The sequence below is a fragment of the Pseudophryne corroboree genome, chromosome 6 (genome assembly GCF_028390025.1).
Source record: "Pseudophryne corroboree isolate aPseCor3 chromosome 6, aPseCor3.hap2, whole genome shotgun sequence".
Classification (NCBI taxonomy): Eukaryota; Metazoa; Chordata; class Amphibia; order Anura; family Myobatrachidae; genus Pseudophryne; species Pseudophryne corroboree.
Window position 1 is genome coordinate 638636800 of NC_086449.1, and position 15937 is coordinate 638652736.

Consider the following 15937-nt stretch of genomic DNA (forward strand, 5'->3'; position numbering starts at 1 on the left):
CAAGAGTCCCCATTTTACACAGTACAGCAGGCAAGAGTCCCCATTTTACACAGTACAGCAGGCAATAGTCCCCATTTTACACAGTACGGCAGGCAATAGTCCCCATTTTACACAGTACGGCAGGCAAGAGTCCCCATTTTACACAGTACGGCAGGCACGAGTCCCAATTTTACACAGTACAGCATGCAAGAGTCCCCATTTTACACAGTATACAGGCACGAGTTCCCATTTTACACATTGCGACAGGCACGTGTCCCCATTTTACACAGTACAGCAGGCAATAGTCCCCATTTTACACAGTATGGCAGGCACGAGTCCCAATTTTACACAGTACAGCATGCAAGAGTCCCCATTTTACACAGTATACAGGCACGAGTTCCCATTTTACACATTGCGGCAGGCACGTGTCCCCATTTTACACAGTACAGCAGGCAATAGTCCCCATTTTACACAGTATGGCAGGCACGAGTCCCAATTTTACACAGTACAGCATGCAAGAGTCCCCATTTTACACAGTATACAGGCACGAGTTCCCATTTTACACATTGCGGCAGGCACGTGTCCCCATTTTACACAGTACAGCAGGCAATAGTCCCCATTTTACACAGTACGGCAGGCACGAGTCCCAATTTTACACAGTACAGCATGCAAGAGTCCCCATTTTACACAGTATACAGGCACGTGTCCCCATTTTACACATTGCGGCAGGCACGTGTCCCCATTTTACACAGTACAGCAGGCAATAGTCCCCATTTTACACCGTACAGCAGGCAATAGTCCCCATTTTACACAGTATTGCAGGCAAGAGTCCCCATTTTACACAGTATTGCAGGCAAGAGTCCCCATTTTACACAGTATTGCAGGCAAGAGTCCCCATTTTACACAGCATTGCAGGCAAGAGTCCCCATTTTACACAGCATTGCAGGCAAGTGTCAAGTGGGGGGAGAGGGAGGGGGGGAGAGAGAATACTTACATGCAGTATGAAGACGCTCTTCCCGCTCTTCGACCTGCGCCGGCTGCCTCCTCCTTCCAGCTGGCTCCCCCTCCTCTTGTCATCTGTACTCCTGTTCGGGGGGCGGAGTTTTGCGGAATGACGCGTTTGCGTCGTGACGTCACGACGCAACCGCATCATTTCGCGAAACTCCGCCCCCGAACAGGATTACTCTGGAAGGGGGAGGAGGGGGAAAAGGACCTGCAAAGTGTCGTGGCGGGCGCCCCGTGCGGTTGCACGGCTCGCCCGCCGCTAGAAACGGCACTGCTCTCATAAATGTCCTTTCTCCTTCGGGCACGTTTTTACCTATAACTGCCTGTGGGACGGGGCATAGAGGGATGAGCCAGCACACCCAGTGAAGAAATTAATTCCCCAGTATCCCTTATGGACTACGAGAACAGGATTTACCGGTAGGTAATTAAATCCTATTTTTTTGTGTGTCGTTTTCTTTGAAAAGTGACGGGGAACCACAATTAGTGCACAGTGTCCCCTCACATGGCTCACTTAATTCGCCATGCATCGGGAAGGTGCCTTGCTGCGCTTAGCACAGGTTACCGTTCGCAATTGTAGTCCACTTGGATCGTTAAGTATGAAAAAGGTCCAAAAAAAAAAAGTGAAAAATCCATGTCAACCTTTTTCCATGTCGACCTAATGACCGCCATCCAGGTCCGTCATGGGCAGCACAACGTGGTGCTTCCGCAGAACAGATATGTAAGGCAGCCACATGGTCTTCTATTAAAACATTCATTAGACATTATGCCTTTGATACCTTTGCCTCTCAGGACGCTAAATTCGGGCGAAGGATTCTCCTGTCCAATCAGGAGCGACCCCACCACTAAATTGCTTTGGGACATCCCAATGTTATCCTGTGAATAAACTGTGGACCCTGCAGGAGAAATAATCTTTATGGTAGACTTACCGTTGATATCTCTATTTCTCCTAAGTCAGGCATGTCCAAACTGTGGCCCTCCAGCTGTTGAGAAACTACACATCCCCGCATGCCCTGACACAGCTTTAGCATTCTCTGACAGCAAAACTGTCAGGGCATTCTGGGATATGTAGTTTCACAACAGCTGTAGGGCCGCAGTTTGGACATGCCTGTCCTAAGTCCACAGGAGTCCCACCCTGACGCACATGATTTGAAGATCCTTTCACTCACTAACCTCTTCCTTCTGCTACGGAAGGGTGTGCTCCTCGCCTGATTAGGGCTCTCTATGATTCTCCTGCCTTGAGCTTTGGAAAACAACTGATTTGCCTGAGTCAGGATCCGTGGGTATAGGGACAAGCCCGTTGCATACTGGAAGTTCCGAAAGCTTTGATCATTTGGTGCCAATCCGCTGTCGCTGCCTCGTATCCCAATGTGATCCTGTAGACTTAGGAGAAATAGAGTTATCAACGGAAAGTCTACCATAACGATTATTTCTGAAAACAAAGGAGAAAAACTTGGATTGTTGTAGTTTACAACAAAAGTTTAAGACATGTACTGTCAGAAATTATATGTTGATAATCAGTTTTATGTTAGTGAAAGAGTTAAAACAAAGATGAGATATGGTACCCATCTGAAAACATTGTTAGAAAGGTAAATGACCCTGTGCCAGTTAATGCAAGGGTCCTTTTTACATTTCCTGATTAAGGTATTTGATGGTTACATCCGTGACTATTTTCGGGTAACGTCCGTTACACATACACTCCATTAAATATTGTCATGGTAATAAGAATGACAATCCTGAAAATTGTTCTAAAACAATCTCTGTGGTTTATACTTCATTGTAAAAAAAAAAAAAATATGGAATAAATATCTGTTGTAGTTTCAGAGAAATCAGACACGTATTTTATGTCCGAAATTACCATGTCCTTTCCCGGTTACATCTGTTATATTTAAACAATGTATTTACAGTAGACAATGGTGAGACTTGTTCACACTTCATATTTTTATTCACCAGAGGTGGACACAATTGTTGTAAAATTTGCTTATTTATGTGGATTTTAAATTTGAAGCAATCCAGATGTTTATCACAAACATTGTATCTGAGCGTTACATCCGTTACTTTGGAATTGCCCTTGTCCCACTTCCCCTGTCCTCCATTCCGCCCAACCCCGACTCATGCTCGCAGTGTAAGACTTCACTACCTCCATCCTCAATGGAGGAGGCAATGCCAAGTCGGGATTGAATAAATGACAGGGCTTATAGAGTTGAGGACACTGAAGTGAAGGACAGCAGGCTCTGCAGCTACACAGGGTAGTGAGGGACAGGAGCGGGGGGTGGAACAGGAATGAGAGGGCAAAAATAGCAGAGGGGTTGGTAGATTTATTAGGAGAGAGAAACTCAACCAGAGAGATGGGGAGGAAAAGGGAGAGAGAAGCGCAAAGAGAAGTAGATATTGAATGATTCTTAAGTTGCTCTTTTTACCAGTGAGATTCAATTGTTTGCGCAGTCAGTAGATGTCGCAAGAACAGAGCTATTCAATTGTTGCTCCGTTCGGTCATGATCTACTGCAGGCGCCGGCATTTCAGCTTACACACAACATAATTGCTAGCAACCCTACAAAATGACTGGTCTAAAATACTAATTTATAAGCAGTTGGGTATTCTTATTACTATTATTGTTCTTATTTAGTAGTGTAAACATTTTTGTGGTTGTCCCAAAACTTTTTATGCATTTGAATTGTCTTTTGTTTCAGACAAGTAAGGAAGATAAATTATCAAGCCGAATCCAGAGCATGCTGGGAAACTACGATGAAATGAAGGATATGATAAGTGACCGCCCTTCGCCAATTGGCATTCCCAAGCACGCTGTTCCTCCACCACCTTCTGATGATAAGTCTGGACAGGGTTTCTTTGGTGAACAGCGACATAGTAATTCTCACCAAAGCAGTAAATGGACTCCTGTGGGGCCGGCACCAAGCACTTCTTCTCAGTCCCAGAAACGTTCCTCATCTGGTACACAAGGAGGGCACAGCAGAAGCAGCGGTGGCAATAGCAGCAGTCAAAGGCATGATAGGGAATCCTACAGTAGTAGCCGTAAAAAGGGGCAACACGGGTCAGAACACTCCAAATCTCGTTCCATTAGCCCAGCCAAGCAGTCTGCTTTAAGTTCTAGCCATTCCCGTGCCCATGGGAATGATCATCACAGCAAGGATCGTCCACGCTCCAAATCTCCAAGGGACCCAGATGCTAACTGGGATTCTCCTTCTCGAGCACCTTCATTCTCAAGTGGACAACACTCCTCACAAGCATTTCCCCCGTCTCTGATGTCCAAGTCTACTTCAATGCTGCAAAAACCTACAGCTTATGTACGGCCCATGGATGGGCCAGAGTCTATGGAACCAAAGCTGTCCACTGAACACTACAGCAATCAGTCCCAAGGCAATAGCATGAGTGAGCTGAAATCAAATAGCAAAGCAAATTTAACAAAGTTGAAAATGCCTTCCCAGCCTTTAGATGTAAGTAATTACTGCATGTCTGCCATTAATTGTTTTTTTTTTTTTGTCTTTCTTTAAATCCATCAATCTCGTTACTCTTTACTAGAACACCCCCTATCAGCCCTGTATACTTGTCTCTCCATGTATGTGCCTTGCAGTTCCTTCAAACAGTTGTTCCCATCAGTGTCATCATTACAGCCAAGCTGCAATATTGACTGGGTCTTTGTAAAACTTTTCCAAAGTACTGGTCGGGACAACGTTGAAACTAGCAATGTCCAAGTACAACCAAATTTTAGTCGTTGAGTTAACATGAGACCCAGCTAGCCATGTATCTTATGTCTGCATGAGTGAAGTAGTTTGCATCGACATGAGACCTAGCCAGTACTGTAGCTTGCATCGACATGAGACCTAGCCAGTACTGTAGCTTGCATCGACATGAGACCTAGCCAGTACTGTAGCTTGCATCGACATGAGACCTAGCCAGTACTGTAGCTTGCATCGACATGAGACCTAGCCAGTACTGTAGCTTGCATCGACATGAGACCTAGCCAGTACTGTAGCTTGCATCGACATGAGACCTAGCCAGAGCTGTAGCTTGCATCGACATGAGACCTAGCCAGAGCTGTAGCTTGCATTGACATGAGACCTAGCCAGAGCTGTAGCTTGCATTGACATGAGACCTAGCCAGTGCTGTCGCTTGCATAGACATGAGACCTTGCCAGAGCTGTCGCTTGCATTGACATGAGACCTTTCCAGTACTGTAGCTTGCATAGACACAAGACCTAGCCAGTGCTGTAGCTTGTGTTCACATTAGACCTAGCTAGTTCTGTAGCTTGCATAGACATGAGACCTAGCCAGCTCTCTAGCTTGGGTAGAAATGAGGTAGTTGATTTTGCCATGAAATAGTTATTTTGCCATGACTTCTACACAATAAGCCTATAAAGCACAGTTTTCTATTGTAAGTACCTCCAAAGCCAATTCACCTTTTACATTGTGGCCATAGAATGCAACACACTGATTCTAGATAGAAAAATAAATCAATTGATTAGTACAAATCTTTGAAAAGTAAACAGCACTATAAAGTCAAAATATTGAATATAATGTATTTGCAATCCGCAAAGACATGCAGTTCTAGGATGTTTTTTTTTCATAGTTGTCCTCACCTCCTTATTTCAGGCTTCTGCATCTGGTGATGTGAGCTGTGTGGATGAAATTCTTAAAGTAAGTGGATATTTGGTAGTACAGGTAAAAAAGCAAGGTTATTATAATACAATATTTACAAAGCACAAACAGTTTACCCATTACTTTCATATCTGGTAAAAGTGAACAGAAATGACTTCAAGAAAAATAGCTTGCAGACTAAAGATAGTACCACAGGAAAATACACATTTCTCCTTAGGCTCCCTATTGGTCATTGTTACTTACATAGCCTTAAAATTTGGTTTATGTAAGGGAGCTTTAAATTACATTTACATAAAGTGCACCGCTTCCCTGACTGATTTCATTGGGTTTATGATTCAGTACGGGCACTTAGCCATCATTTTAACAGCATGGAGTCTGGCAATACTTTGTTTAAAAGGCAGAAAAATAAGTTGCGCTGCTACCTGCTGCACAGTTAGAATTGCTATACAAGGCATTGACCAAACTAAATTTTCAGGTTACAGACCCTTTTAATTGTCACAACACAATTAAAAATTGGCGCTTGAAAACTGGATAATACATTTTTTACAATTTTAATAAATTGATTTAAAAAGATAATACTGTTGCAACAGATAACTAAAACACAATATGTATGTTTATATTAGGGCATATCTTAGCATTGCAGATAATAAAAAGTTCCATAGAACATTAAATATAGAAGTCAAGGTTTTGCTGGTACTCAAATAAAACTGTTCATCCACATAATATTACCAACTGCTGTTGGAGATGACCTTAGGTAGCTTGGTTCAAGATGCTGCTTGGTCCAATTGAATGCTCAGGTCCATTAATGCAGGTATCCGATTCGCAGATGAAAAAGTTCCTATATCCACCTTGAAAAAGCTGTGTGAAACAGCGAAACGCATTGGTGGAACAGCTGGACTCTGTCTCTTCATCCTGAGATTAAAAGCCTGGAAGTCGGATATAGGAACTTTTTCATCTGCGAATTGGATACCTGCATTAATGGACCTGAGCATTCAATTGGACCAAGCAGCATCTTGAACCAAGCTACCTAAGGTCATCTCCAACAGCAGTTGGTAATATTATGTGGATGAACGGTTTTATTTGAGTACCAGCAAAACCTTGACTTCTATATTTAATGTTCTATGGAACTTTTTATTATCTGCAGTGCTAAGATATGCCCTAATATAAACATACATATTGTGTTTTAGTTATCTGTTGCAACAGTATTATCTTTTTAAAGCAATTTATTAAAATTGTAAAAAATTTATTATCCAGTTTTCAAGCGCCAATTTTTATTTGTAGTGTTCTAGTTGTGGGGCTTAACTAACCCTGGTATATTGGCAGCTGCTAGTTATGCAGCTCATAGTCAGCGCCAAAGGTATTACTCAGTAATCCCCTTTTCTCTAACGTCATAAGTGGATGCTGGGGACTCCGTAAGGACCATGGGGAATAGCTGCTCCGCAGGAGACTGGGCACATCTAAAGAAAGCTTTAGGACTATCTGGTGTGCACTGGCTCCTCCCCCTATGACCCTCCTCCAAGCCTCAGTTAGATCTCTGTGCCCGAACGAGAAGGGTGCACACTAGGGGCTCTCCTGAGCTTCTTAGTGAAAGTTTTAGATAAGGTTTTTTATTTTCAGTGAGACCTGCTGGCAACAGGCTCACTGCATCGAGGGACTAAGGAGAGAAGAAGCGAACTCACCTGCGTGCAGAGTGGATTGGGCTTCTTAGGCTATTGGACATTAGCTCCAGAGGGACGATCACAGGCCCAGCTTGGATGGGTCCCGGAGCCGCGCCGCCGGCCCCCTTACAGAGCCAGAAGGCAGAAGAGGTCCGGAAAATCGGCGGCAGAAGACGTCCTGTCTTCAACAAGGTAGCGCACAGCACTGCAGCTGTGCGCCATTGCTCTCAGCACACTTCACACTTCGGTCACTGAGGGTGCAGGGCGCTGGGGGGGGCGCCCTGAGACGCAATAAAAACACCTTGGCTGGCGAAAATACATCACATATAGCCCCCAGGGCTATATGGATGAATTTTAACCCCTGCCAGAATCCATAAAAAAGCAGGAGAAAAGTCCGCGAAAAAGGGGCGGAGCCTATCTCCTCAGCACACTGGCGCCATTTTCCCTCACAGCTCCGTTGGAGGGAAGCTCCCCTGGCTCTCCCCTGCAGTCACTACACTACAGAAAGGGTTAAAAAAGAGAGGGGGGCACTAATTAGGCGCAGTATTAACTATACAGCAGCTATAAGGGGAAAAACACTTATATAAGGTTATCCCTGTATATATATAGCGCTCTGGTGTGTGCTGGCAAACTCTCCCTCTGTCTCCCCAAAGGGGCTAGTGGGGTCCTGTCCTCTATCAGAGCATTCCCTGTGTGTGTGCTGTATGTCGGTACTTTTGTGTCGACATGTATGAGGAGAAAAATGATGTGGAGACGGAGCAGATTGCTTGTAATAGTGATGTCACCCCCTAGGGGGTCGACACCTGAGTGGATGAACTGTTGGAAGGAATTACGTGACAGTGTCAGCTCTGTATAAAAGACAGTGGTTGACATGAGACAGCCGGCTACTCAGCTTGTGCCTGTCCAGACGTCTCATAGGCCGTCAGGGGCTCTAAAGTGCCCGTTACCTCAGATGGCAGATATAGACGCCGACACGGATACTGACTCCAGTGTCGACGGTGAAGAGACGAATGTGACTTCCAGTAGGGCCACACGTTACATGATTGAGGCAATGAAAAATGTTTTACACATTTCTGATAATACGAGTACCACCAAAAAAAAGGGGTATTATGTTCGGTGAGGAAAAACTACCTGTAGTTTTCCTGAATCTGAGAAATTAAATGAGGTGTGATGATGCGTGGGTTTCCCCCGATAACAACTGATAATTTCTAAAATGTTATTGGCATTATATCCTTTCCCGCCAGAGGTTAGGGTGCGTTGGGAAACACCCCCTAGGGTGGATAAAGCGCTCACACGCTTGTAAGGGCTCTACCTTCGCCTGAGATGGCCGCCCTTAAGGATCCTGCTGATAGAAAGCAGGAGGGTATCCTAAAAGGTATTTACACACATACTGGTGTTATACTGCGACCAGCAATCGCCTCAGCCTGGATGTGCAGTGCTGGGTTGGCGTGGTCGGATTCCCTGACTGAAAATATTGATACCCTAGATAGGGACAGTATATTTTTGCCTATAGAGCATTTAAAAGATGCATTTCTATATATGCGTGATGCACAGTGGAATATTTGCCGACTGGCATCAAGTCTAAGCGCGTTGTCCATTTCTACCAGTAGAGGGTTATGGACACGTCAGTGGTCAGGTGATGCGTATTCCAAACGGCATTTGGAAGTATTGCTTTATTAAGGGAGGAGTTATTTGGGGTCGGTCTTTCAGACCTGGTGGCCACGGCAACAGCTGGGAATTCCACGTTTGTACCCCAGGTCGCCTCTCAACATGAGAAGACGCCGTATTATCAGGCGCAGTCTTTTCGTGGACAAGCGGGCAAAAGGTTCCTCATTTCTGCCCCGTGACAGAGGGAGAGGAAAAAGGCTGCAGAAATCAGCCAGTTCCCAGGAACAGAAACCCTCTCCCGCCTCTGCCAAGCCCTCAGTATACGCTGGGGCTTTACAAGCAGAATCAGGCACGGTGGGGGGCCCGTCTCAATAAATTTCAGCGCGCAGTGGGCTCACTCGCAAGTAGACCCCTGGATCCTTCAGGTGATATCTCAGGGGTACAAATTAGAATTCGAGACGTCTCCCCCTCGCCGTTTCCTAAAGTCGGCTTTACCGATGTCTCCTTCTGACAGGGAGACAGTTTTGGAAGCCATTCACAAGCTGTATTCCCAGCAGGTGATAATCAAGATACCCCTCCTGCAACAGGGAACGGGGTATTATTCCACACTGTTGTGGTACCACACTGTTGTGGTACTGTTGAAGCCGGACGGCTCGGTGAGACCGATTCTAAATCTAAAATCTTTGAACACTTACATACAGAGGTTCAAATTCAAGATTGAGTCACTCAGAGCAGTGATTGCGAACCTGGAAGAAGGGGACTACATGATGTCTCGGGACATCAAGGATGCTTACCTTCATGTCAAAATTTACCCTTCTCACCAAGGGTACCTCAGGTTTGTGGTACAGAACTGTCACTATCAGTTCAGACGCTGCCGTATGGATGGTCCACGGCACCCCGGGTCTTTACCAAGGTAATGGCCGAAATGATGATATTCCTTCGACCTGGTTCCGACGACGTGTCTTCTGTTCCTAGGGATGATCCTGGACACAGTCCAGAAAAAGGTGTTTCTCCCGGAGGAGAAAGCCAGGGAGTTATCCGAGCTAGTCAGGAACCTCCTAAAACCGAGCCAAGTCTCAGTGCATCAATGCACAAGGGTTCTGGGTAAAATGGTGGCTTCCTACGAAGCAATCCCATTCGGCAGATTCCACGCAAGAACTTTCCAGTGGGACCTGCTGGACAAATGGTCCGGGTCGCATCTTCAGATGCATCAGCGGATAACCCTGTCACCAAGGACAAGGGTGTCCCTCCTGTGGTGGTTGCAGAGTGCTCATCTTCTAGAGGGCCGCAGATTAGGCATTCAGGACTGGGTCCTGGTGACCACGGATGCCAGCCTGCGAGGCTGGGGAGCAGTCACACAGGGAAAAAATATCCAGGGCTTATGGTCAAGCCTGGAGACATCACTTCACATAAATATCCTGAAGCTAAGGGACATTTACAATGCTCTAAGCTTAGCAAGACCTCTGCTTCAAGGTCAGCCGGTGTTGATCCAGTCGGACAACATCACGGCAGTCACCCACGTAAACAGACAGGGTGGCACAAGAAGCAGGAGGGCAATGACAGAAGCTGCAAGGATTTTTCGCTGGGCGGAAAATCATGTGATAGCACTGTCAGCAGTATTCATTCCGGGAGTGGACAACTGGGAAGCAGACTTCCTCAGCACGACCTCCACCCGGGAGAGTGGGGACTTCACCCAGAAGTCTTCCACATGATTAAAAACTCGACAGGTATTGCGCCAGGTCCAGGGACCCTCAGGCAATAAGCTGTAGACGCTCTGGTAACACCGTGGGTGTACCAGTCAGGGTATGTGTTCCCTCCTCTGCCTCTCATACCCAAGGTACTGAGATTGATAAGATGGAGAGGAGTAAGCACTATATTCGTGGTTCCGGATTGGCCAAGAAGGACTTGGTAACCGGAACTTCAAGAGATGCTCACGGAGGATCCGTGGCCTCTACCTCTAAGAAGGGACCTGCTCCAGCAAGGACCCTGTCTGTTCCAAGACTTACCGCGGCTGCGTTTGACGGCATGGCGGTTGAACGCCGGATCCTGAAGGAAAAAAGGCATTCCGGATGAAGTCATCCCTATCCTGATCAAAGCCAGGAAGGATGTAACCGCAAAAACATTATCACCGCAATTGGCGAAAATATGTTGCGTGGTGCGAGGCCAGTAAGGCCCGACGGAGGAAATTCAACTGGGTCGATTCCTACATTTCCTGCAAACAGGAGTGTCTATGGGCCTGAAATTGGGGTCCATTAAGGTTCAAATTTCGGCCCTGTCAATTTTCTTCCAAAAAGAACTAGCTTCAGTCCCTGAAGTTCAGACGTTTGTAAAAGGGGTACTGCATATACAGCCTCCTTTTGTGCCTCCAGTGGCACTTTGGGATCTCAATGTAGTTTTGGGTTCCAAAAGTCACATTGGTTTGAACCACTTAAATCTGTGGAGTTAAAATATCTCACATGAAAAGTGGTCATGCTGTTGGCCCTGGCCTGGGCCAGGCGCGTGTCAGAATTGGCGGCTTTATCCTGAAAAAGCCCTTATCTGATTTTCCATTCGGACAGGGAGGAATTGAAACCCAAGGTGGTTTCAGCGTTTCACCTGAACCAACCTATTTGTGGTGCCTGCGGCTACTAGGGACTTGGAGGCCTCCAAGTTGCTAGACGTTGTCAGTGCCCTGAAAATATATGTTTCCAGGACGGCTGGAGTCAGGAAATCTGACTCGCTGTTTATCCTGTATGCACCCAACAAGCTGGGTGCTCCTGCTTCTAAGCAGACTATTGCTCGTTGGATTTGTAGTACAATTCAGCTTGCACATTCTGTGGCAGGCCTGCCACAGCCAAAAATCTGTAAATGCCCACTCCACAAGGAAGGTGGGCTCATCTTGGGCGGCTGCCCGAGGGGTCTCGGCTTTTCAACTTTGCCGAGCAGCTACTTGGTCAGGAGCAAATACGTTTGTAAAATTCTACAAAATTGATATCCTGGCTGAGGAGGACCTGGAGTTATCTCATTCGGTGCTGCAGAGTCATCCGCACTCTCCCGCCCGTTTGGGAGCTTTGGTATAATCCCCATGGTCCTTACGGAGTCCCCAGCATCCACTTAGGACGTTAGAGAAAATAAGAATTTACTTACCGATAATTCTATTTCTCATAGTCCGTAGTGGATGCTGGGCGCCTATCCCAAGTGCGGATTGTCTGCAATACTTGTACATAGTTTTTGTTACAAAAATCGGGTTATTATTGTTGTGAGCCATCTTTCAGAGGCTCCTCTGTTATCATGCTGTTAACTGGGTTCAGATCACAGGTTATACGGTGTGATTGGTGTGGCTGGTATGAGTCTTACCCGGGATTCAAAATCCTTCCTTATTGTGTACGCTCGTCCGGGCACAGTATCCTAACTGAGGCTTGGAGGAGGGTCATAGGGGGAGGAGCCAGTGCACACCAGATAGTCCTAAAGCTTTCTTTAGATGTGCCCAGTCTCCTGCGGAGCCGCTATTCCCCATGGTCCTTACGGAGTCCCCAGCATCCACTACGGACTATGAGAAATAGAATTATCGGTAAGTAAATTCTTATTTTAATTGTCAAAGTTGTTGCTTCTTTGATACACAATTTAGCTTCTGTTTGGATCAACAAGGTAGTAGAAACATGGCTGTAACAACTCTTGGAAACATTGCAATCTTAAGTCTACGTTTAATTGATGACCTTGGTGGGAACATATCCTTGAGATGTATGAATGTTTGGTTGACATATGTCTATATGCTGGTCCAGTTGGGCTAGAATTTAATCTTCAATGGTATCCGCTCATTAAGCTGTCTTACTTGAGGCTTTAGGAGGAGGATGCAGCCTGAACAATATGACGCATGAGTGTGCTAGGAAAGATGGTCTCCTGATTCAGAGCTGTGCAGTTGCACAGTACCAGCCAACTGTTTTTCAAAACAAATCTAAAAATGGGACAAGCTGAGCAATCAGTTGACTAGACAACTACGTTGGCCTATATCCAAAAATGTGTTGGTGGTTCTGGTGGCTCCGAGACAACAGCATCAACATGTTTTGCCTTAAGGAACAGGATAATTCAGATGCCAGCCTCCAGGCCTGTCATCGTTCACTGCTGGTTTTCACGGTCTGTTGTCTCTTGAAGATAAGCTTCCAAAAACTGTTTTCGAACTAAGAGTGGTTACAAACAGTCTAGTTCAGGGTCACCTTATAATGTGGGGAAAACCCATATGGGTTCATTCAGATATGCCACTGTTGTACATCAGCCATTAGCAGTGAAGGAAAGCAGCAGGATCATACTGGGCAGAACAAAATGTTCTAGCAATGCTGCTTGTGTCCGTACCAGGGGCGGATAGCTGGAAAGCTAATTACCGTAGCCCTCTTATTCTGAGGAACGGCTTCTGAACACATTCACACATGGAGATAATTGATTAATTTGAGTAAATGCACCGTAGTAATGCACATGAACAGTGCATGTCCAACTTTCTATTGTCAGCGTGTTCTTGTGCGCTATATTAAGGCCACAGTGTATAGACTCTAACATAATAAAGGTAATAAGCATAGTATACTACACTGCACACAAGAAAATGCTTTAATATGATCATGTCTGTGTCACTTAGTATCTCTATGTAAAAGTTTCATTATTGGGTACGATTTTCATTTACAGGAGATGACCCACTCATGGCCTCCCCCTCTGACTGCTATCCACACCCCTTGCAAAACTGAGCCCTCAAAGTTTCCATTCCCAACAAAGGTTGGTTTCACTGTACCCCTTGCTTCAATGTTTTAAAGATGATTTGCTCATTTGTTAGTTTTGCCAAAATAAAAAATGTCAAGTAAGACCCCAGCTCCCCCCCCCCCCCCCCATCATTTATACAGTATACTTGATTTTCCAGAATTACTTGAGAGATTGAGAGGGGTGGCAGATATACTGTGGGACAATATAGTTCATGGGAACGTCCTCTCTTCCACTAGTCTTGGGGTGGGGGGAGGGGATGAGTGTTATGTAAAGAATAGTGACTAGTTAAATCGCCCATTGCATTGCACATTGTTTAGCTTAACATGCTATGGTGCTTACAGTTTTATCATTGTTTAACTGAAATGCAGACATTAGTTGTAGTTATTTTATTTTTACAAACTGTTTTGTGTTGTAACTCCTAAATTGAAGTTCTATCATTCAAAACTTTTTATTTTAAGGAATCACAACAGTCAAACTTTTCCTCCACTGATCAAAGTGAGTATTTTCATTCCTCTAATGCACCAAACATTTATGGTTTTCTTATTTTATTTTGTAGTATGTCTGTGTGGCTTATAAGTGATAGACAGACTTGACCACTCAGTGTCTATAAAGTTTGCAGTAACCCCAAAACTCATGCCTTTGGTCAATGTGTTTTAAAATAAGACATAGGGGCAATTCAATTATCTGCAGTAATTTACTGCAGGCTTATTGAAGCAGTGGCGCTATTCAGTTAAAGCCGGTGGCAGCCTGCAGGTTGCAGTTAACGAGGATATCTTTTTGAGCCTGAGCAGGCTCGGAAAAAAATCTGTGATAAATGGCCTGTTTGCGTATGCCACAGACGTGTTAACCCATAAGTCTGGGAATGTATCCCAGACGCTATAGGTTAATACACGTTAACAGGGTAACCAACCAGCTGAGAAAAAGGGTCTGAAATTGAATAACTCAGGGCGTTGCAGCCTGAGACTGACACCCTTTTTTCACCTATGGTAAATTACCGCTGCTAAATGAATTCTCCCCCCCTTCCCAATAGTGTAGCAAGTTCACTTGGCTAGGGCTGATGTGGAATCATGGTCATGTGTGATAATCAGCCTTTGATGTAGAGTCTGGTGAACTACATAGTGCAGCAGACAATTAGCTTAGATGCTGTGTACAGCTGTTGCTTCTGTAAGTGGTATTTCACTTTACAAAACTAAGTAGAAATTTGAGTTTGTGTTTTTCAAAGCATCTCTTTAATAAATGGTTACTTTGCAACTATTGCCATTTCAGCGTACAGACACCAAGATCCCAGCCACCAGGATGCCGGCAGGGGGTCCAGGGATATTCCCACTCGTGGATGTCCACGTCACCCATAGAGTGGGAATAGAACCTGTGGCGAGCGCAGAGAACCCGCAAGGGGGTTTGTTGCCCAAGCCCTCCTGGCAGCCGGGATCTCGGTATCGGTATGCTGACCACGGGAATCCCGACCCCATCCCGTCTCTAGAAGGCTAATGTGCCATAAAGACTTTTGTGCCAAATCCTGGTTCCATTTTGAGGTGTGTCCCTACTCCCAACCAAAAACTCTGACTGGTCACCTTCCTCTTGTGCACACAGTGTGGCAGTGTTGTTGTGTGAGAGGTAATGGGAGCAGATTAATGCTTTAGAAATGGTACACAGACCTCCAGGGGCCATGGCAGGCCCCTAGTGTTTTGTATGCATGCTCCAAAACTGTCCAGAATAATAAAATTCACTTGTTGGATGTTATGTAAATGTTTGTTTCCCAATGTTGTCAGCGTGTAGTAAGCGTTGATCAAAATGTTGCTTCTCCTCTGCAGTGATTATCCAGCAGCTTTTCATATACTCCTACATTATGTAAATAATACATTTATATGGAGATGGCAGTTAAAGAAATAAGTGAAAAACTTTCTTCTTCTTTTTTTTATTTTAAATTAAAAAAAAAAAAGTAAAAGTTGGATTATCTAGTCGATATGCGTTGTTCTTATTTTATATCCATTACTGTATTAATCCACACTGGGAATAATGTTTTGCTCAGACCAGAGCTGGAACAGAAATCCATTAAAGTGTCCCTTAATGCACAGACGGGTGGTATTCATGTGACCGCCGGTTAGCTGACCGACAGTCACATGACCTCCTCCACCAGCCCGACGGGTCACTATCCCGATGGTCGGCATGCCGACCAACAGGGACTGTTTCCACTCGTGGGTGTCCACGACACCCATAGAGTGGGAATAGAACCCGGTCGCCACAGAGCCCGCAGTGTGGCGAGCGCAGCGAGCCCGCAAGGGGCTTGCTGCACTCACCCCTCCCCGCCGGGATCCCGGCGTCGGTATGCTGCCCGGGATCCCAGCGTCGGT

The 15937-nt window shown here is 45.5% G+C and overlaps 1 protein-coding gene across 6 annotated transcripts in view; it reads left to right on the forward strand.

The window, feature by feature from the left end:
- The window catches only part of AFF4 (ALF transcription elongation factor 4), a 252605-nt gene that overhangs the window by 175932 nt on the left and 60736 nt on the right, over positions 1 to 15937 (forward strand). For all 6 annotated transcript variants that reach the window (XM_063928161.1, XM_063928157.1, XM_063928159.1 and 3 more), the window contains 4 exons: positions 3673 to 4434; positions 5590 to 5634; positions 13515 to 13601; positions 14045 to 14081. In XM_063928161.1, the coding sequence (XP_063784231.1) occupies positions 3712 to 4434; positions 5590 to 5634; positions 13515 to 13601; positions 14045 to 14081 (892 nt within the window). In that variant the 5' untranslated portion in view covers positions 3673 to 3711. Of the gene's footprint in view, positions 1 to 3672; positions 4435 to 5589; positions 5635 to 13514; positions 13602 to 14044; positions 14082 to 15937 lie in introns of those variants that run through there.